This window comes from Ictidomys tridecemlineatus, chromosome 2 (assembly GCF_052094955.1).
Source record: "Ictidomys tridecemlineatus isolate mIctTri1 chromosome 2, mIctTri1.hap1, whole genome shotgun sequence".
Taxonomy (NCBI): domain Eukaryota; kingdom Metazoa; phylum Chordata; class Mammalia; order Rodentia; family Sciuridae; genus Ictidomys; species Ictidomys tridecemlineatus.
In genome coordinates, this window is record NC_135478.1 from 26,197,552 (window position 1) to 26,221,535 (window position 23,984).

The 23,984-nt window shown below is 36.8% G+C and overlaps 1 protein-coding gene across 37 annotated transcripts in view; it reads right to left on the bottom strand.

Annotated features, from left to right (window-relative positions):
* The window catches only part of Arpp21 (cAMP regulated phosphoprotein 21), a 150,205-nt gene that overhangs the window by 96,341 nt on the left and 29,880 nt on the right, over positions 1–23,984 (bottom strand). For 30 of the 37 annotated variants that reach the window (XR_005735847.2, XR_005735848.2, XR_005735845.2 and 27 more), the window contains 7 exons: positions 10,296–10,472; positions 8,424–8,590; positions 7,420–7,461; positions 6,536–6,625; positions 2,349–2,493; positions 886–964; positions 151–210 (listed from right to left, as the gene is read on the bottom strand). Coding sequence is in view for 31 of the 37 variants with exons in the window: in XM_040289958.2 (XP_040145892.1) it covers positions 151–210; positions 886–964; positions 2,349–2,493; positions 6,536–6,625; positions 7,420–7,461; positions 8,424–8,552 (545 nt within the window). In the remaining 6 variants the exon portion in view is untranslated. Of the gene's footprint in view, positions 1–150; positions 211–885; positions 965–2,348; positions 2,494–4,462; positions 6,333–6,535; positions 6,626–7,419; positions 7,462–8,423; positions 8,591–8,755; positions 8,993–9,060; positions 9,469–10,295; positions 10,473–10,557; positions 10,674–11,888; positions 11,913–23,984 lie in introns of those variants that run through there. The other 7 variants (XM_040289962.2, XM_040289956.2, XM_040289957.2 and 4 more) reach the window with 7 other exon arrangements.

Here is a 23,984-nt window from a genome sequence, read left to right on the forward strand (position 1 = left end):
GCATACGACTCCCAATAACATCTCCATTTAACAAATCAAGAAACATATTAAACAATATTTTATGCCTAAATCTGTCCAAAATGAGTAATTTAATCCAAATATCAAACTAAAACCCATCATCTCATCAGCCAGCACTGCCATTTAACATACTTGTTGTCACCAATGAAATCAATAATTTCCTGCTCCATTTTCAAGAGTATCATCCTGTCCCTGCAAAAAAAAAAAAAATGTTAGAATTAAAGTTTTTATGTAATTTCCATATCTCAAGGACATAAATAGTTAATTATATGCATGGAGAAGATTATTTAAATGCATATTGTTACAAAACTACATCTCACTTTTCTTTAGAACATGCCAACCATTCACTTACACATTATTTCATTTTGCTCCAGATAATTTTTTTCTCATTTGTTAAATCTTTGGTAGTATCTAAATTTTATAGTCAATGTTTATGTTGGCATTCAAGCCATAAAGACCATAAAACATAACAATTAAAAAAACTGTTTTAAATTCACAGGAAACCGAAATAAAGTAAAGCCCAGATATTGGATTTAGATAGGTCTAAAACTGAATTGAAACCTAATTGGTTTACTTAATATCAATAATCTTACTCTCTATTTTTCCTTCTTCATCAGTTATTTCTTTGTGACCAGGAAAGTAAAGCTGATAAACTATCATTTATTCATTAAAGTAATGACCCAGGAGTTATAAATCTATCAATAATAAACATGCAAATTTGAAACAGGTAAAAAGAAATGCAGGAGATAGTTTAAGCCATCAAGAAAGGCATCTGCATTGTACAACTGTCTTAGAAATATCTGGATAAATAACTCTAACATTTTATTTGAACCTTCCAATAATAAAGAGACTTGTTTAATAATTTACCTGGAATTATTCTTTAGAGTGTTAATCAGAAACTCATGTAAGTCTATGCCTGTAGAATCGGTGTATTCTTGGCTGCAGTCTGAAACAAACAGAAGGGTGGAGTTGTAAGAAATGGCGGGAAGATGAGATAGAAAATGCTCACCCAGCCCGCCTCCTTTCCTTCCAGCTCAGGTACATTCTAGATGAAGCTATTGTTATGAAAAAAAAAATATGTTGCATAACTAGCAACCTGGCAGTGTGACATCAAAATGAAAATAAGGCTTGGGGATTGAAAAGATCCTGACTGTGGAAAGACCCAAATATGGAAGGGGAAGTGGGCACAGTCTGGTGTTGGGAGGGGTAGAGCCAATTATCACATGTTCACCCTATGTTGCAAATCAGCCAGGCACTGCCTCCACATCACAGAAAATCCCAACCTCTAGAGAAGGCTCTAGAGCTTGAGATCTTACAGAATCCTTTTTCTCTTGGAAAGAAGGAGGTGAAAAAAAAAAAGAAAGTTCTGTTACAAGACCTCCTAAATATTAATCAGTACAAAACACAGAGGCGGGCACTAAACATTCCCAAGTCTTTCAGGTCTCCTGATGCTAGATAAAACTTAACTTTCCATAACCACTTTAAAAAGATGAGCTTCTTGACTCTTGTGTACACCTCGAGTTTTAGGCATAGAGCAGCAGAGACAAGTGTTATAAACCAAAATGTTGTTTGATATTAGGAGTGGTTATCACTCCTCCGCAGATCACATGCCCAATTCTTTCTCAGTTATCTTTAAAAAGTCTACTGAAAGGTTATTTATGCGTCACATTCTTCATTTCAACTTAGGTTTATTTTGTACAGTGATATGTATGGCAATATTCAAAAGGCTGTAGCTGTAGAAGGGATTACTTTTGGGGTTGTTTTTTTTGGGGGGGATAGGAAGGGTAGAATGTGTATTAAAGTAGTATGTGTATTTTTAAAAATGAAACATTGGGTGACAGTGTATGGGTGCAGAGACCAAAATCAGGTAAGATGTGAATCAGGTAATCCATACAGTTCTGTGCTTGCTTGGGAGACTACCTCACTGACTGACAAAATCTGGTTGCCATTTGCCTTTTTAGATAAACATGAGGGTTAAGATAGAAAACTGGGTATCATTGCTGTTCACCACTCCAAGTTAACTGGTCTAATCAATCTGAATTTAAGAGCACATTTATATTTACTCCTTTGTACAGCTTGCAATTGAAAACAGGAGATTCACATGTGAATACAAAGAATTATGTGATCCAAAAATATCCTAACTACACAAATGATAGACTATGAACAGAAATGAAATCAAGTTCACATCTTTTACACGCACACATATGTACACATATACAATCGTATGCAGAGCCTGTCAGGTGGTGAATATGCATGTGCTCTCTAGAACAACTTCTAGAACTACATATGTGCCCAAATTGAGGAAATCAAGGAAACATTTTCACATTCACCTTTTGATAACATTCTGATCTTGGGTTTTTCAGAGGTTTTATCTTTGTTTTTATCCTTTTCTTTTTCTCTCTCAGAGTCATCTTTCCTAGATTTATCCTCCTCTTGCAGGCTGGGAAAACTGGAAAGCTGTAAATGAATTGATTCCTGTTGGGGAGAAAATATAATAATTTAGGGCCAGATTTAATAATCTCTGTCTGGTTTCCATTTTGCATAGAGGTTATTAAATACAGAAAAATGAAAGCCAGGTGCAGACTTTTTTTTTTCTTAAATGGTAAAAATTAAACCTGTCAGAAAAATAATTGCCCTTTAAGGTGAATTGAACTTTAGAAGTCAAGGGGAGGTCATGAGAAACATCTAGTACTGAAACTTTGCCTCATGAATATTAACCTCAACTAAGTTAAATTCCTGTAGATCACAACTCTTATTTTTTCTACAGGCTTATTTTTAACTCCCTAGGAAAAATTCCTTCATCCATCAGCTTACATCAGAGCCACTGTCATGTATTTAAAAAAAAAAAAAAAAAAAAAAAAGATTTTCGTAGTTCTTTTGTAACTCCTTATAAGGAGAAATTGGCACAAACATAGACAGACAGATTTTACGAATTGTTATTACAGATAGAACAGACATAATGAAAGCCCTCAATACCCAATTTATAATAAACTCCTACTTTACAATTTACAATACTCCTAATTTTAAATTTATAATTTACTCCTACTATGATAAATCAAGCTTTATGACACCAGGAATCCCAGGTATGGATTATCATGATTGTTTATAAATGCCATCAATAAGTCATTATGACATATATTTACAAGAAGCATTGCCTTTTAGAAAATGTAGCCAGTAGAATTACATTTTTTCATAAATTCTACATAAATACTTAATTGGGTTTTTTTTCATTTTAGTATCAACTAATCCTTTCCAAAATATAAATAGATTCTTTCCAACCCTCTCTTGCTTCATATAAAATTGACCCTGTACAGTTTGGGAGCTGGATCTTCTCTCTAGTATTTATTTTGTGCTGAAAAACAGTTCATTTTGCATTAATTCACAAATGCTAGTGGTTTGTCTGATAGTATGTTCATTGTTTTGAAGAAGAATGAGCCATGTCATGTTTATTAGTTTTTTGAAAAAAGTTATGTCATAATTAAAATTATGACAAAGCAGCCAACACGAAGCCCATTTGTTCTTATGTAAGAGATCACATGGTGGGAAGCTTCCTTCCAGGAGTGACATTAAAATTTATGATGTAGGGGGAAAATGTATTCCCAGTGACTAATAGTGTCTCTCATGGAAAAGCAAGCTAATGCTCACTTTACATGTGACTAAATCGATGCCGGCACCTCCTCAAACTGTGACCAATCTGGTATTCATAATGGTTCTTGGCAAATCTGGCTAACCTAACAGGCATAAAACAAAAGTCCTCTGAAGCCAAATCTCTTTTGTTGGGAGGGGTTCCATTGTGAACGCCTGGCTAGAACAAAGTCACCATGCTTGGAAAAACAAACAAACAAAAAACATGGAGGAGGAAATAAAACATGCTCTCCTGATAAATATTTATCTCATCTGTTTTTTTTTTTCATTTGATTGCCACATGTTTATCCTGGGGAATTGGATGTACATGAAATATGTAAAATGAAATGTAATTTGATTATAGTGCCTTTCACAACACCATTTGGGGAAAAAATGTCTTAATTGACAAAGGTTCAAGCAGACTAGAGGGTAATGATTTGCTTCTACTTGTTCAGGAAAACACTGGGACACTTCTGGCTAAGGCATGACTGCGGGCTGTGATGGGGAAGAATCGATTTGCCAGTTGATTAAGGGGGGAAACTGGATTGGGCACCCTGGTCATGAAAATGGTCTCATTACTTCTTCAAAACCAACTGAAACATTTAGCCTCTGTAAGCTTGAATCTACAATCAAAGAGGCTTGGAAATACAATTTAAATGCAAGAGCAGAGGCACAGAAAAACTTTCACTACAAAAAAAAAAAAATACGTACAAACTGATACCATGTGTTGACAAATACTACACTCAGGAAAAAAATAACTATTTTTCTATACATAAATACGCATTATGGTGTTGAAAGAACACACAAAAGTGCTTTAGAGTTGGTAAAAAACAATCTGTTATTTTTTAATATTTTTATTGATATACTCAATAATAAAATACAAGTGTTAATAAATACATTGGTACAGGATAAGTTTATATCCAACAACAGTAAAAGAATGATTCAAGTTGCAGTAATACACTGATAGGTAAATAGTATAACATTAGAAAAGCAAACTTCCTTTAACTTAAGGACAGACTGAACCATCAGGTATGGGTCTGAGATCAAGTAATACAGGTAGCAAGAGAGTCTTTTCCACACAGGAAAATGAAGGCAGTTTTCCAAATACTGTGAATATACAAACATTGGGGAAGCCATACAATCCATATACTGTATACTTCTGCCACTGTTCTCTGGGTTCAGTCCACACATTTTGCTAGTGCCGGTGAGATCTAATGAAGGCATTGCACATAAACTCAAAGATCTGCTTTTTTAGTCTCTAAAAAGGTAGCAGGGCCACTTGCTTATGTGTGTGTCTGGGTATTTTCTATCAGCCCCCTGTTCCCACCACTCCCAGCTAGTCAAAGAAAAGCTTGCAGGCTCTAATTCTCTCCTACAAGCTACTCTTTGTTTTCTGAGCTTGGAACCAGCAGGAACAAAGCACCGTTTGCATCTGATTTCTCTGCACCAATCATACGGAGAAACTAGATTTAGGTCCAGGTTGGACACTATGATACAGATGATGTCTTAAAAAAAAATGTCTTCCTGTGTTTTGTCCAATGGGACTAAAAGCAGATTGAGTCTATAGAGGCTGTCCTCCTCTGCCTGGCACTAGGAGTGGGAGACAACTGGAGCATTACTTCGGCTAGGGTCTGTCATTCTGAAGAGTTAACACATGTCATGTGCAGTACATTATAAGCCATCAATCAACATTTAATAATACAAGCCATGATATTCACATTATTCCCCCCTTTCAAATCTCCATTAAAAATAGAAGCACAAATAAAATGCTGAAGAAAAGCCACACATTTCTCAGAGCCCAAGTTAAATAAAGCAGATGAAGGAAACATAGTAATGGTCACTGAATGATAGCCTGTTCATGCCTTGTGACATGAGTGGCAGGTTAAGAAAATGAGGCTAGGAAAAAAAAATACTCTTAGGACAAAAGTCTATAAGGGATTTATTTTTGGTCCTTTTAAAGAAAGTGCTCTCAATGCTCTCTGTGTCCATGAAGAGAATTTAGAGTATTTCAATTAAAATGAAGAGAGAAAAGCAAAACAAAACCAAACAAAAATAATGACATCTTAATCAATTTTCCCTCCCCTGGGCTCAGATAAATCATTTTAACTTTTGTCCTGACTGCTCTCAGCCTCTTAAAAAATAAGCAAAATTTCAGCAGCAAGACTATTTTTATAAAAGCTAATGTGCTGCCTAAAGGCAAACAAAAATAAATATGATGTGAACTTTTTCATTTTGTCATACAAGAGTTTTGTTGAAATTTAAAATTTTGGAGCCCAATAATCTTGCCGTAAGGAGCAAAACTAAAGGTAAGGAGATGCAGCGAAATGTTAATAATGTTAACTTAAATTCACCATTAGCTCAGATTCGTTTCTGGATAATTTTTGCAGTATTGAGCAATCTCCACCAAAGCCCGTAAAGTATGTCTTCAAAGTTCAATGCACCTTAGTCATTATTTCACAAGTGTCATACGAGCCAACGGTTGTGTTTCTTATAGGCAAGTGCTTTTTGGGGAGCTGAGAGGTAAGACATCTCCAACAAGGAAGGAGACAGGGTACTTAGGGCTATATTTGGTTCAGCCTTATCAAGAGAGAGCCTTGGAGGAAATTCAGCACTACTGTGCTTACTTTTTTTTATTTAAGTTTTAATCTAAATTCTTTTGAATTCCTTTCCATTTGCAGTTTTCAGAGAGTCTGGAAAAAAACAAACGTAATACTCTGTGATAAGCTTTTAAACTATTTTAAAATGTCTCATAAACAGGTGTTGAAGCAAGAAAAGTATTTCTTTCTTCAGGTGTACTCTTCTCCCCCAAAACACTGTTCAATGCCAAATTTATCATCATGCACACAGAGACAGGTCTAGCTCATGCAATTCAAGATAGTGACAGGGATTATACCTGATCCTGAAGGCTTTCAGCTCCTGGTCTGGCTGTTGACTCCTCACAGACGGCTAGACTTCGAGTCAGTTTACCTTTTCCTGCTCCTGACTGAGGGGTGGGGAGGGGGGAAGAAAGGGAGAGAAGGAGAAATAAAGAAAACAAACAGAAAGCATGCTCAGGCTGTCAAATCATCTCTAGGTCCACATGACATTTCCAAAATTTTAAAAAGCAAGTTCTAAGTCTGTTGCTCAGTACTGTCTACACCTGGGCAAAGCATCAGACCTCTCTTGTTGATGGGGATGGAGACAGAGGAGAAGATGAGTGGATGTATGCAAGGAACAATTTTAGCCAACTGGGCCCATTACTTTGGAAACACATGAAGAATGAATTGCTGCCATGTCATACAGATATTAAGAGAAAAATAGCTGATAAAATCAACTTCCACTAAAATTATGCTCAGAGGGATTTGACTGAGAAGATGATTAAATGATAAAGTGTACTAAATAGCCGTACCTATTTATTTTAAGGCAGAAATCAGTTGGTGAGACTAAATCATCTACCCCAAATTTTATTTAAAATAAAAATAAAACAAAAGACTATGTGTTTTAGAAAGCACCATGAAATCTTCAAGTGTGAAAATAGATCAAATGTATATATCTGCAGTTATCCAAACTCTAAATGCTGGAACTGGGAAAAAAAAAAAAAAAAAAAGCATACAGAGCAGGAAAGAAAGAGACCTGTGAACTGTGAACATGATCACATTAAAAGAAGACAGCACCGACCCCTCTGCGACCCACCACATCTGCACACAACTTCCTTGAGTTGTTGGCAAATCCTTTATCCCCAATGTGAAATATACAACATCCACGCTATGGCTCTACCGAGAATCTCAAGAACCCTACCTTGGATTTTCTTCTCTCTTGATTCTGAGCTGCCAGCCGCCTCTGTGTGTTAGAAACAAAATGAAATAAAAAAGAAAAAGAATAGTGAACAGACAAGCAAGAGAGAGAGAGGAGAAAGAGAATGAGAAAGTGGAAAAGAAAAGGCATCACTACCAAATAGTAGAGAAATTAACAATACTGACCAGGCATTCCAATTACCAGGGAGAACCCCTGACCTAGCTCCCAGCTTCCCCCAAAGTGTTAACTTTCAGCTCTCTCTCTTTTCAGAAAAAAAAAAAAAATACAAGAGAGGAGAAAAACTGGCCTCGAGGTTTTTTTGACCATTTTGTGATCTCAGTCTTTGCCAACTACTGGTACCTAAAGAGTTAACACTTTCAAAGTTTAGTTCAAAGGAAATTGATACTCACACACCATTTCTAAGTACCCTTTGTATTCCCTCTACCAAATCTCTTTCCCCTATAAATCTTAGTGTATTTAATTATAACACTTGTCCACTTCCTTCACTCACTGCCAGTCTTATACTTCCCCTATAGTGTTCTGACTCTGTTTGATAATAAGATTTAAACCTTAACTTGCCCACGAAGGTCACCAGAGCTATGTCTTTGACTTTTCTCAGTCAGCTGTGCATCAAATCTTCATCTTTCCATAGAATTGCAAGCCCATTTTTAAAACTCAGAGAGCCCAAAGGTGTCTCTGGAGAGGCCCTGCAGGTATCACTCAAAGTGGTCTAGCAACTGGTCCTGGGATGATGTGTGCAAATTCGGTAATTAAATATGTTCCTTAGATATTTTTCATTTCAAAAGGCATTTTAGAGTATAGTTCAATCAAGAAAAAAAATTATTCATAATTGGGAAAGGAGAGGATTAACATTAAATATTTCCTAACCATTTAACTAGTCAAACTCTTTTTAAAAAAGAAGAAACACATCTTCAAAGTATTTTAGAAAAGAAGGAAGAGAAAAAAGCACACAGTGGTATGAGAATCGGGGGTCTATCCAGACTTACCTGCAATTCCAATTTCTCTTCTTCATCCAGACTTTCTGATTTCACTATGCCATTCTCCGGAGCGGCTGTCTCCTGCTCAGTCCTCCCTTCCTCCACTATCGCCTGGTTCAGGTCTCCTTGCTCAGACATTCTCCCAGATGCAAATTAAAATAACAAAGTTTGATGCCCTAGGAGGTTAAGATATCAGAAAATATCATCAGTGCAGCTAAAGTTTTGACTCTAATTGTTGACATTTTTCTTTTCTCCCTTTGTATGCAAATTCATATGAACAACTCAGGCATCCCCATCAATTTTATATGAAAAAGAGGATAAAAAGAGATGAAATCAAGTACCCAGTGCACGCATAAGAGGCAGATGCGGTCACCCCATCCACACACTTCTGCACACACGCAAGCACACTTGTGATATACCTTGCCATCAAAACAGATCCACTAATCTTAGATGAAGACACATTAACTCCCACACAACTACCAGTGCCCATGCCCTGCTACAAAGTGGAGGAAGAAAATTAGAATAGTTCTCTAACTCTTGAATAGCTGAACTTCAACTTCTGGGTCAAGAGGTGGGAATGATGTTCTGCAGCATCTCTACAATGACTCCAAGATCATTTTCAAGTTTGAACCACAGACACACTTACCTAGTACAAAGAATATAGTATATTCAACAAGGGGCAAAAATCAACTGAAGAGGTAATAATTCAGTATAAATATGGGATCTAATTTTGGCAATAAACCTTTTAGGGTCAATATTTCCAGGCTTCAAACTGACAGCTACATTATTAAAAGCATAAGCCCTCTCCCAGGCTCTTGTCAGTTGCTGGTGCTGCAGGATCCTGCAGAGGAAGTCTGGCAGGCAGCTCTAATGAAGCTATCGCGACTCAACTCCGCTACTCCAGGCTCACAAGAGTCTAGTATACAGACACTGGAAATGGCTTTTCAAAGTTAAAGCCTGTTATTGTTTTTTTTTCCTCCCTACCTCCATAAAATCTCTGACACATCCCCTTCTGATGTGCTGTCAGAGGAGGCTCATGAATAATTTAGCACTGACTTCCTCCTTATTTTTTTAAGCAATGAGAAAGGAAAAAAAAAAGAAGGAAGGATGTAGGAAAAGAGGAAGGAAAAGTGGAGAGAGAGAAAGAGGCTATAACTGAGAAAGTTATTTTTTTTTTCATAAAAATTCCCAAGTAACGACTGTCCAGTGATAATTAGTATTGGATGTTTCTTGGAGAGTGTTTAATTACCATTTACTAATTCAATGATTTTATTTCCAACTGGAAATAGGAAGCATAAGAAAAATCTATACCACAGCAATTTCTATTGCAAATTTGCTAAAATCTACCATGACAGAACAGATGGGATGTAATGATCTTTAAAATACACAGGCTCATTTTGGCAAAGGATTGTGGGAATGTAAAAGGAATAGTTTTCCTAAAGGACAGTGTTTTGAAGTCTTTAAGTGACTAATGATCAATGCTTTCAAGTTTGGGAAGGTTTTAGGATCCGGTGCATTCTGACAGATTTCTCAGATCCTACTGGCACTCAGTATGTGTGGTTAACAAATTAAAAGTTCTGTTTCCCACTAGCAAACAGCTTGTTTCTCAGTGTATTGAGTAGGGGGGAGGAGAAAGAACTTTGGTTGCCTTAACTCATTTATCAGAACATTTCAGTAAAAAAAAAAAAAAGCAGATCATGACCAGATGTAAAATGGAGTGAACAAATTGAGCTCTAGTTTTCCAAACTACTAGCCAAACAAGCCTCTGATATGGATCCCCATCTACCGTGGTTACAGTCAATGAAATGTTCCACACGAACAGGCACATTGGTGTCATAATAGGAAAATACAGATGAGGTGACAGTCAGAGAGGACCTTTACCTTTCACGCAGAATTCCTGCTGTAGGTCTTGGTGACTTACTAGCGGCTTCTGTCGTTCTACACCGGGAAAATCCACACAAGTAATCAGAGGCAACTGGCGTCCCATGTCCCCATTAACAGTTCAGAATGCCCATCTCCATGCGGTTCCCTTACACAGTTTGACGCATCATCGTCAACCTGAAAAAAGACGAAAAGTAAATAATAATAACTGCAATAATCATGGTAGGGTGAAGGACAAAATAAATAAGACTGGTTTTCTAACACTAATGACCAGATTCCAGCAAATCACGTTCACAGCTTGATCCAGCTCCACCTGTCTCAAGCTGCCTGCTTCTTCTCTAATGAAGGCTACAGCCGGCTGTTCAAGTCAGAGCGGCACCCACGCAAGGAGCTAAAATTAACAATTGCATTATGCACTGAAGATTACTCACTTCAATTTTAACCTTTTTTAGTGAAATCTCGCACTTTGTGTTAAAAAAATAAAAAAAAAAACAAGCTTGTGTGTTTGCCTCAATGAGAACCCAAATCACCTATGAGCAACAGCCTTGTCTCCTTTTTTAACCCAAGTCTTTGTCTTAATTATAGATTAATATGATATACTTTAATTCTGTTTCTGTGACTCTTTGTGAAAGTTACCTTAGTGAAGCAAATTTAAAGTTTCTGATGTAATGAAGCATTGTCTATAAAGATTTTTTTTTTAAAGTTAGGAAATAAAGAAAACTTTCCTAATGGGCATGGCTAAGAGCGCTCTTTTTACTCCACTTACAGTTCGAGAAGAATTCCTGATATCCCTGTTGCATGGTGAACAGTCTATCCACACCCCTCCCTCCCCATTAGGATTGCTCCACCAGCTGGGCATTCTGTTTGACAGCGAAGAAACACTGTCAGAGGGATTCAAAGATTTGCAAACTCCGAATCTGTTGAAAACAATACATGCTATAATGTGCACTTTCTTTTGCTCACAACTCCTACAGGAGTAACAGCAAAGACAGCTTGAATGCAAACATAGAGATGGGCTCCTAATAATGTTTGCCAAAACCAAACCCTATCTCTTTCCTCTTGCTGTAAAACTACTTGTACACACCTGCTAACTGCCAACAGCAGGCACACCTCTTCTATCTTATGCCCATCTGTGAAAACCCTAACTGCCCCCCTTGCCATCCACCCTCCACCAGTTTAAATGAGCATGGCTGGTTCCTTACAGGATTTCACCGTGACTGTTCTAACAACACTCTGGGTTATGAAGCCAATTATTGTGCAAGAATAAAACAACTGTTGAAAATACAATCACTTATAAAGGCAATAATTTCTGGATTCATTTATGCTTTATCAAGATGGGTAGTTTGTCTTTAAAACATGCATCTTTTGTTCTTGGATATCATATAGCTATTGAAAGATAAGCAAACATGCAGTTAGAACAAAATGGATTGCTAGTCAACAGTAATTTGAATGTTTCAATTTTGACCAGCTGAATACTATAACTGACACTCAATATTAAATAGAAGTCACCGTGTCTTAAAATCAGGATCTATTAACTAACACACCCATCACCTAATTTTTCTTAGAAGAAACATCAGCAATCAGTGGAATTACCAAATGCTTTTTGGATTCTGTTTTCTTTTTCCCAAGTCGAATGAAGTTATCAACAGTCATCGCCAACCCCTTTGCCTTCTCTTTCTGACTGTCATATTTGTACAGTGGCATTTAATCCAGCAGGTGAAGGGCAATGCAGTTTGAAATCTGAGCCTTAGATACATGATTCCAGCTTCAGTAGGAGGATGCAAGATATAATTCTCTCCACAAAGAAAGAACAAACTGATATTCACATAACTAACTCCAAGCGCTAACAGACTGGATATATATGTGTGCGTAATTACCAGAACAGGGTTTTGAAATAGCACTGAGCTCTAAAGTCAGCGAGGTATTATTCTTGCATGCCTGAATCATAAAGTCATCATCTACCGAGATAAAAGAGAATATGGGCATATGGGAGTGAGCAGAGAGGAACATATGGATCACAAATATTTTTGTAACTGATTAAAATTGTTCTCTTTGCTAAGAAAGTGGTGCCAGGAAACCAGCCCTACTCCAGCATTCTGTTCCCCAAACTAGCCCCACCCTTCCATAGCCATTTAATCTCCATTTGTTCCACGTTCTCTCATTTGCACAAAGAACCTGAACTATATTTAATGAATATGTTTTTCTGCAACATTTTGTTAATAGATACTCTGACCAAATTTTAATTTTTAGAGTTGGAAGGATGGAAAGGGGAGGAGATGATATACAAATAAATACACAAAATAAAAGTTAGTGTAGTTCTCATCAATAGCAATGTAATTTTAACCATAATTTGGGAGTTATTATTTGATAGAGGCCAAAAAACGGTCCATAGGAAATTGATCAAAAATGCTAGCTGCTATTTACAATGAAGACAATAATTCCATATTATATTTATGCTGTTTTTATTTGCTTAGCTTGCTTTAGATTTGAAGATCACAACAATTAGGATTGTGGGGATAAGATAAAGAGGGAAAGAGGAGGAAGACCCAGTACAAAGCACCAAATATTCTATCTTTACCACCAACAAACTGTGTCCTACTTTCTTGCATGTATCATATGTTAATCAGTGTGCTGCCGCGTAGGCAAAGCAAGATCAGGATTTGATTCAAATTCCAGCAGGGATTTAGTTCTCAGGGTGTATCTAAACCGGAAATTTAGGCTGAATTCTATTTGCAAGTTGTGAGCGTCAATTCATTAGTTACTTTCTACACAGTACTTACATTAAAACTTAACCCAGAGATGACTAATCTCATCCCAGATCAGTATAGATACTTTATAACAAAACCACACAGTCAGATCTACTTATATGGACAATTGAAATGTTCCTCTTATAATTATATTTTCGTCTTTTTTTATCAGGTCACAGTTCTACTAATGAAAACCACTTGCATATCACAGTTACAGTAGACAGTTTTCAATTTTTCACATGAAATACATAAACACTGCAGAACTGTATAAACCAGAATAGTACCCATTCTCAAAACAGTTACTCTGCTAACATTTTAAAAAGATTTTGAACCTGTAAAGTTAAATTTAAAGAGAAGATATTGGAATGTAAACCTTTCAGAAATGAAAGCAACAATGAGTACTCATTGATCATATCTTAGTAAGGTGTCCGAAAACATTAAGAAGAAATTTTCACATAAATTAATTTCCTAAAGAAAATTTTATCTTTTAATACATGCATGATAAACACTCAACCATGAACTGTACCTTTTAATTAAACTCTTTTTGGTCAAACAAATACACAAATATTCCATAAGATTCTTGAGCCATCATGCAAATAATAAAATAATCAGAACACCATTTTGGAAGAAGAACCCAGAAGAAAAATTTAAAAAATCAATTCTTCATTTAAGAAAACAAATTTGGGCTGGGCATGTAGCTCAGTGGTAGGGTGCTTACTTACTTAGCATGCACAAGGCTTTGAGTTCTGTCCCCAGTTACTCAAAAAAAAAAAAAAAAAAGGAATGTTAACATAAGATTTTAGGGAACTTAAATATATTACATAAATATTCGTGTTTAAGCTTAGTCAAAGAATTGGGCAGTTTAAAAACATAAAGTAGCTCATATGTAGAATTTCACTTTTTTTTTTCTTTCATTGTAATAAACCTGAATAGAAAAATCACATAGGTCAATATTTAGCTGGATTACAACAATGACAAGAATGAATGCCAAAGCTTTGTAAAAAACAGCAGTTTCATGATAATATGAATGCTTCAAAACTAAACAAGTCTAATGTCAATGAAAACATCTAAAGCAAAAAGGTCATGTGCCAGTGTTTCTTTTCTTCATTCTTATAACAAGTACAAAGATATTCTACAGTAAGACATGATATTCAGGTCAAATAACACAATCCCCCTTTGAAATTTTTTTTTCTTTCTTCCAAATATGACATGAATAAAAAATAAACAAATCAATATATGCTCCAAAAGATCAAGGCCAACAAATGATAGTACAAGAGGGAAAAGTGGTATTCTGCTTTACAAAATTTCCTCTGATATATGGATGACACATACATATACAAACTAGTTCTATGCTCTAGTTAGTACTTGACTGTACAGGTACCCAATAAGTTGTATCATCTTCTTAGCAGCCTTGTCTTTGATAAATACGCTTTGCTAATTATCCATATAATGTGGACCCCACAAGATCAAAGAGATTAGGTAGGGGAAATAAGATGTTCCGAGAACATTTGCACCTCAATTGGAGTCAATGCACATGGGGCCAATGTGCCTCACCAAAAGAGGGTATTAAACACTATCAATTCTAAACATTGTTTGTCCATAGCCTACTCTTGACATAGTTGAAGGCAGTGCAAATATCAGGCTATCATTAATCTGGGAAAGACAGCTAGATGGAATGGAGCACCTGATTGGTAGCATATGAATGACTTGCCCATCTCTTGGTATATTTTTTATTGCAAACAAACAAAAAAATATAACCAAAGTCAAAGACACAGAGACTGGGGTCAATGGTCTCCTAATGCCATGTTATAAAGTAAGCCCCAGCTATCTCTGAGTGCACTGAGGCTGATGCTGATTTTAGTTTGACTGAATAACCACTGGTACTTGTCCAAGGATTTGCAAATGGCCTCAACTTCCATAATCCATGCATTCTAACACTACTTTACATTTCCATCCTCACTCTATTAAGAGTCCAGCCATGATCTATCCAAATGAGGAGTATTGTCATCAACCTCTGACCAGGTATGAACTTTAAAAAAAGAGTGAAAGTACATACAGAACCACAGAGGTACAAAGAACCTTCAGACCAGCTAGTGTAGCTGACATCAAATACAGTGATTTGGACAAGATCCACCACCTTATAGTGGCAGATCTGGGTCACAAACAAAATCATTTTGATTGAAGGTCAGAGCTCTTTTCACAAATTCTTATCATTTAATGATGCCTCTACTAGTAATCTAGACCATATTTACCTAATAGAAACAATTAATTTTCAAGATGTTGCAAGAGAGATCCACACATTTATTTTCACTGGATCACTATCTTCTTTCCCTGAGAATCAGCTCACAAATACGGAACAGAAACAGATATGAGCATATCCTTTAATAATAGCATGTGTGTTTCTTCCCTATTTTTATCCCCAAAATTTCATGGACATATTTGGGCCTCCAGACATTTGCTCAGTCCGTCTCTGAAAATCCTGAAAACCCACACACCATAGCTGTCAGAATGCCCTAAAAATGTCTGCTATCTGCCCAACTTCCTCTTTCCACACCCAGAGCTCAGAGTGTCTATCTGTCCAGAGGCCACACAGAAAACTACGTAGCTACACGATTCCAAGATAGAACATGCTCAGGTTTTGTGGAAAGCCATGTTCAGTTTTTAATATGAAATAATTCATTAGACTCTATATTGGTGACAGATCACATGTAATGCTGAGAATTGAGCATCTCCCTAATCTTTAAAGGAAAAAAAAAAAGCAGGATCTTGGAGGTAAACAATAGCCCTTGTCTTCCTAATTGTAACTACGTTTCCCAAGAATTTACAAATGCAGCTGGGATCTTGTAGACGATGCCCTATGACTTTGTAAAAGAAAAACGTACTTTAATAGTTAGATCTTACAGGAATGCCATCAAGTTATACACTTACTCTGGATTATTTCTCTCAATTTCACTGATCTGTTATCTCCTACACCAAGCAGCACAATTGTAGAGATGGGAAGAGGCAATGATTCCCTGAAATGATACTCTTGCTGGATTTGTAGACCCTGGAACTTTTGCATTTTAAGTTTAATTCAATTCATTTCAATGCATTTTTTAAAGTTTTTCTTTTTATCTGGATGCCAAGGAAATAATCCATTTTTTTTTCAATTCTTTACATTGGCTATATCTTGGGATAGAACAAAGATTAATCACAAAATTCATGTCTTCCATTCTGGTTTAAAGGATTCAAAAATATAAAATTCATCACAAAGGGGAGAGGCATTTTTAAGAGGGAGGAGAAATATTAATTTTAAAGATAATCAGGATGTCTGACAGGAACTCTTTTCTCCTTCATTCCTACAAGAAGTAAAAAAAAGGCATCTGTCATTTCAAAACAATGAAACTTAGCAAATGTGATGCAGTCATAGGAGCCAGAGTGGGAGCTAAGTGTTTGAGTTATTAAAACCTTCTTCATAGAAAAGAAGAAAGGAACAGGCATTTAGATACAATGAATAAAAGTCAAGAAAAACTGATGAATTGCTATTTTATGGGACTTTTGAAATGGCCATGAATGTCATTTTTTTTTCCTATATATAAATTAGGGGAAATTTGAGGTTTCCCATGAGGCTTCTGTTTTCCCTATATTCACCTATGAATATCCTGATACCTATCCGTTTTGGGTACCATAAATGCATGTGTCATGTCTTCCAGCTGCCTTGTCAGAATGACTATTAACAAATCCATCATTATTATACCTACTCTGAAGGAATCAGCATAGAAGGTTGAATTGTTTGTGTTCCTCCTCCACAGCAAAAATAATAAAAGGATGTTTCCCAAGGACCAAAGATGTGGAAAGGCATTTCCCCAAAATAAAAAAAGCAAAATGGAGGTGGAGGGATCTGTGATTGGAGAAGAATGATGTAGGAGGTGTGCTCTACTCCACAAAGGGAGGGAGAGTGAGGGCAGAGCGTGGTTAACAGAAATGGATGTCTGCTGCCATCCCAAGCAGAGCAAGTAGAATGCCAGAGAAACTCAGAGACAGCTTCTAGTTACATCCGGTAGCTAGGGGCTATAATTTTGTGTTCACATCTAGATAGGAAGCTCTTTCTACAAAATCCAGCAACCACACTAATAAAGCAACAACCACCTTTTATTGAGTGCTTACTACATGGGAAATTTTGGACCGGAATGCTCTACATAGTTATTACGTTTTATCCCCACATCAACTGCATTCATTTGTCACTAAGCCTATGATGAGGAATGCAAAAAGCTGCCTGCTTGCCCTGGTCTCTTGAGTGTTAAGTCAGCTGGCTGATGGCTCCTTCAATCACTGGATCCCCTTAGGGCTCAGCAAGGCAGATGAGTCACTCTTTAACAAAGTAACAAATTTTAAGTAGTGAAAAACACTCTCTCCCTACTATTATGTAAGCCACACAATCAGGTGGATTTTCTGCCTGGTTTTGTCTAACTCTGTGTTAATCACTGAGAACTGTGCCTGACACACAGTAGGATTTCTTGGCTAAGTGAATGAAAGGAGGAGCCATACTGTACCTGGACACCAGTCAGTGATGGCTGGGTGACTTCACTATGCTTTTGCTTCCTGCATCTAAAAGCCAGACATCTGATCACTCTGAAACTTATTAACCCAGGTGGCAAGGATTAAAATTTCCCTTAAATTTAACCAATAGCCACCAAAACTGACCCAATGGCAAAATCATGACATGCTCTGTTTGCATGGATCTCAAAATGCTTTGGTCTGACTAAGCTCTGTGAGGTTGGGCCTAGCCATTGAAAAGAGAGCTGAAGCCAGGCTGGTGGCACACGCTTGTTGGCCCTGAACAACTTAGTGAGACTCTATCTTAAAATTTTAAAATAAAATAAAAAGGACTGGGGATGTGGCTCAGGGGTTAAGCCCCTCTGGGTTCAATTCCCAGTACCAAAAAATAAAACAAAACCTATAAATAAGTGCTGAAGCCTATTTAATGGGCACCTACTCTAGGAATATTTTGTGTCCCTAGCCAGGAACTGATCAAGGAAAGAGAGTGTGTTTGCAGCTGAAGGAGCTAACAAACTGACAACAGAAGTCAACACATGAAGGTACCTAAGGGCAAACAATCCAGAGGATGAGAGCAAATAATACAAACAATGTATGTCACTGCCAAGGTTAGACTTAAGTTTCCTCAAAGTTTTCTTGGTGGTGAATTTTAAAAAGCCATCTAAAGAAAGCTAATGAATAGAACTAACAGAAAACAGGGTCAATGGAAAAGATATTATCGTTAAGGATAAAAGGAAGGCACCGAACCCCAGAATGAAAGTTCCCCAAGCCTGAAGGAACTTGCAAGCAGTGGGATGGTATGGACTGACTGCATGGTGGATTATAATTAAACTGCCCAGACATCTGGGCCCTGTTCATACTTCTGGATGAAAGCATTTCCTCTAGGCAGCACTTCTTCTTTCCCAGTTGTGCTCTTGTCAATTGCTTCATGAACTTTCTCTGAGTGCTCTTTCTCACAGGACCCCCACCTGTGGGTCACCCCTCCCCTCAGGACAAAGCACGGCAAGGGTGCAGAGGTGTTCATATGGCACCACAGGGGATTGCACATGCGCATCACACCTCTTACACAAGCACATCACAGTGATCTGCTCTGCCTTCTTAAACACGGGCGCTTTCCTCCTCTCAGGTGTTTTTCCTTTTTCTGCACACTGCAGGCACAGCCATGAAAACCAAGAAGCCCCTGTGCTGAGATCAACATATTTGCCAGACAATAACGTAAGTGTCCAATAAACGAATCCTACTATCCCTCAGACTTCCTGTAAGAGAGTGCGCTTGAAATATAAATGGAGGCATTCAACCTTGGCCTATTTATTTATTTATTTTGGTGGGTAAGCAACGATGTGATGGAGTTTTCCTCACAATTAAACTTCTATAAAACTATTCAATTGGGTGTGGTGGCGCACGCCCATAAGCCCACAACTCTGGAGGCTGAGGCAGGAGAATTGCAAGTTGAAAGCCAGCATTAGCAGTTCAGCAAGTCCCTAAGCAATTTAGCGAGACAGAAGGCTGGGGATGTTGCTCAGTGGTTAAGCACCTCTGGGTTTAATCCCTGGTTGAAAAAAGAAAAAAAAAAAAAAGGTAGATGCAAGTGAGTAACAACACATCTACCTCAGAACTAAGAAAGGGTGCAAAAGGTGAAAGGGTCTAGTTCAGGACCTCAAGTGTTTAAGGAAAGGTGGCCTCAGTATCCTATTGGATGTTTCGTTTCCTGGAAGACAAGGAAAGCAGCTAGGAAGTGAAAGGAGCCATGCACCTTTGGAGAGGGGTGAAGACTTACAGAAGACTTACAGAGACTCTAGTAGAATAAAACAGAAACCAAATACGCAGAAGACTGTCTCTAAAGCTTTTATTTCTAAATATGGAAGGTTTGGTCAAGTTTAAATATAAGCATTCTAAAGGAATCTTCCAGATGATGCATATCAGCACTAGGTTAAGTTCCCTGGACAGCAGGGTACGTGTATGCTGCTTCACACAGAACAGGAACTCAATCTACCCCAGTTTACTCAGAGAGCAAAAAGAAAAGCATTTCAACAACCTCAAAACACATTTGGAGAAGAATCTATGTTTTTCTAGTATGCCCATGATTTGGCCAGAAGATAATTTCCTACTGAAAACATCTGACCTGGTGTACATCTGTTTGTGTTGGGCAGTCCTTGGGCTCTGAAGTCATCTGTGGCCATGCTGATTGAACCTCAGATGCCCTGTTTGGATAGTTACTTACAGGAAATATGTGGTTAAAAGGCTATAGATTGAAGTTGGTCCACCTGATGCCTTCAATGTCAGAATTATAATCATATGCCCACTCTGTCTGAAACAGATGATTGAACATAAAGATTTCATTCCCTCCCTGCCCTATACCTGACTTTATGTATTTTTTAAATTAATACATTCTTGCTTAAAGGGACAATGAAGGAGGTAGTTACATTCAAAATTAAAAAGCATTGCCAGTGAATGTCATCTGCCTGATGAACTCTCCTCTATGCAAACTTTCCAACCAGTTTTTCAGTCTTGAAAAAGTGGAATTAAGGAAAATGGTGTTTGCTTTCTGAAGTTCCCTTATTATAAACTAATTAATGCCAACCATTCACATCTTATAACAGCTTGCCGGGTGTGGTGGTACACACCCGTAATACCAGCTACTCAGAGATTGAGGCAGGAGGATCTCAAGTTCAAAACCAACCTCAGTAATTTAATGAGGTCCTGTCTCAAAAAGAGCTGGAGATATTGCTCAGTAGTCAAACTCTTCTGGGTTCAATCCCTAGTGCCTCCCACCCCCCAACCCCCACCAGAAAGAATAGCTGCTACGAATTCTGTGAGTTTTGAAAAGAAGTGAGAGAAAACAAGTTCTCCTACCATTCTAAATGAAGCAACTGGCAAAAAGTATAGCTGACATCAGAAAGCACAAGGTCAAGTCTGGACTTAGGTGTATAGTCCCATGACCACTGAAGGAAAACAGTTGTGTTCAGAAATTCCCCATGGATGCCTGATGATGAACTTGAAGATTTGGGGCTTTAATTCATGGATTCATAATGTCTAAGATAAGAGCTTAGAAAGAGCTCTTGGTTTTGTACACAGGTGACATGAAAAGACAAAAGAATTTTGAAGTGCACTTACTTTTCAGAGACTTCAATAGAAGAAAACTCCCGATGAACTCAATGCAGACTGACATTTCCGGGGGAAAAAAACACAGGAAGCTAAATCAACCACTTCGATTTTTCTAATGTGCAGCCTTGCTCTTAAAAAGCAAATGTGCTATGGCATCCCTGCAACCAAGGAGACAACCTGATCTCTAGAATTGAGGTTGAATATCTGTTATTACACCAGAGAACAGAAACTTTAGAAAGTGTAGTTGTTCAAAGTTTGCAGGAGTGTGTACCCAGGCTATAGATATGGAAAATTCCAGGGTGAGATTATCTAGCAAAAAATTAAATTTATGATTTGATATATCACGGAAGTGAAATATCTGTCAATCTTATGTGATATACAATACTCAGCTTTTGAGCTAATGGCTTATTTGTAAAGCCTTCAAGATTTTAAATATAAATAAGAAAATTCAGTAGTTGCATTCATAATATATAGCAAGGCGTTTTCCAAAGCAGAATCTTTTTTTGTTTATTGGGTATAGAATCCTTAATACAAAGCCCAAAGCTTAAATGTGGAGAAAATTTATATGATCATTAAAATTCATAATTGTTCTCTACTTATAATGATAAAAAAGGATAGAGGAGAGGAAGGAACGAACCAATGAAAGAAGGAGGAACTCTCTTGCAAAAGTAATATATAAAAATGGAATATGAAGTATTGGGAGCAATTTGTGATGAAATCTGTAATAAAATTTATTTCTCACAAATAGATATAAAACTATGAAAACAACAAGTCATTCAGGACTTTTTACTAGTACCTAACAGAGAGATTTTATGATTATAGATAAAAGGTATAATGGAAATAGCATTGTCCTATATTAATGATAAAATGATATATAGAAAAATGTGCTCTGTGCTTTGAACAATTTTTTTATTTCACTAAAAAAGAGAAGAAGATACAAAGAAGATAAGAATGCAATAAGATCTGCAGCCTCACAGAAGTTATCTGCATGACGACAAGAGGGATGATTTGGATCTAAAAGTTCCAAATAATCCTATTCATGTTTACACAAAAGACAACTTTTAACCTTACAAAGGCATTATTGGTATCCTAATTTTAAATGTTTGTATGTGTGTATGTACTTTGTGTCATCTGAATGTAGGCTATTTGCAAATGTACAAATGTGGAATCCCAGGTATTTGAAATCTTGTGTGGTCCAAAACTATCTGTACAGCCTAGAAGGTTCTATTTTCGATTCTGGAAGTGCTCGCTCTCTGTGGCCTGATTACTCTTCTGTGGCTTGAACATGACCAGAAATGTCATGTCCAGATCAGGTCAAGATTGCTCTAAACTTCAGAGACCCTGGCAGGAGTGAAGGGAAGAGTAGCCAGCCCACAGAACATACCAGTGATGGGGTCTACCAGCAATACATTGGGCTTCCCAAGATGGCAAGCTTAAGGCTACCTACAAAAGTGAAAATAAATGCTGTCCATCTAGTTAGATGGACTTCCTCTGACACTCATGTGTGGGTTTATGAAGCCAATTTTGGAACATATTTCCTTTAAAAAAAATGCTCTGATTTAAACAAAATCTACCTTAGGACCTATTTGTTTTCTTCATATAGCTGGTTGAATGGCCTGGGTTTTCTTGCAGACTTTGTGACATGGCAATATGATCAGAAATTGGCTAGAAAATTTAGGAAACCTCCTCTTATAAGGTATTATGGTGCAACATTTTCTTTCTTTCCCCAAGGTTACGTATGCAAATAAAGTTGAAATATACTTCTAGGGGTTTTTTTGTTTCTGTTTTATGTGCTGAAAATGTAATTGAACTTTTTAGGCATGTCTCTAGCAGCTTTTGAAAGATAATTGCAGGACTGGCCGTTTCTTAAAATAAACACTGGAACAAAAGTTTATTTTCTAGCTGGCAATAATAAGCAATTGATATCCTATTCATCACCATGGCCTATGTAGTCTCTAGACATCTTAAAATAAACTTTTTTCACAAACAAGTTCCTATGCATACATACACATAGAAATGTATGTGTATATATATATATATATATATATATAGATAGATAGATAGATAGATAGATAGATAGATAGATGTTGAATATATATGTGATACAATAAATATAATATTTATTAATATAGCTTTCTTTCAAAAATAAAATCAGAGATGCCTTGCAATGAAAAGTAGTAAAGTTTTCTGAGAGAAGGAAACTGTCCATCTCTTGGGAAGGAAATTTGTGTTTTCCTTTTGACCAATTGACTCGATGAGCTGATGAGTTCCTTTTTGTTGTTTTTGTTTGTTTTTTTCAGAAAAGAAGTGCTGCAGGTGATGTTCAACTTGACAGACAAGATCAAGTCACCATTACTTCTACCCAACTGCTAAGCTGGTAGGATCCCAGGCTATGAAGATCTTCTTTTGAAAATCAGTATCTCTTCAAGACTGTACATGTTGTCCAGAAGTCTGCCCTACTACTGACTTTCAAAGTACATTATTTTGGAGTGATGCTATATGCTATATGCATACTGTTGCAAATTTTTAATTGTGAATTGGCATGCTTTATAGTCCTATTTCAGAAAGATCACACATTCCTTTAATTAGCAAGAAGAAATGTTCCATGCCTTTTTCTCTTCTTTTAATTCAACACCCCTCCAAAAGGCATAAAAAAGAGAGCAAATCTATATATGGAGCCCAATTTTCAATGATCATTGTAAAAAAAAAAAAAACAAACAAACAAACAACAACAACAACAAAAATTGCCATTTCTTCAGAAAGAATGTGAAAATTATTTATGCTTTTCTCACAGAAGTTGTTTAAAAATAAGTTTTTAGTATACTAAAACACCAAATAAAGTGTCTAATTTTTGGTAATTCTTTGAAAAATTACTTACTTGATGAATTAATAGATAAATTTAACCAGTCATGAGACTATGGTGCCTAATCAGAATTTAAAACACCGTGATCTCATTTCCAAACTAACATTTAGTTACCAGCCATCATTATCATTATCACTGCCATAAATGACATTGGTAAATAAAGCTAACTTTACTCTAATACAATTTGAGGTTTCACATAAAAACAAAGTTAAACGCAAATATAAATAGAGACTGTAAAATAATCCAGTTTTAGGGTGGAAGAAGGTAAGTCATAGAGACATTAAGTATCATATCAAACTTTAATTCTAAGAAGGGATGAGAGCAGAGTTCAAATTCTGACAGACTGATTCTGAAACTTCAACTTCATCCATACACAGTTTTTTGTTGTTGGTGGTGGTGCTGAGGTCTGAAACCAGAGCCTTGCACATACTAAGCCTG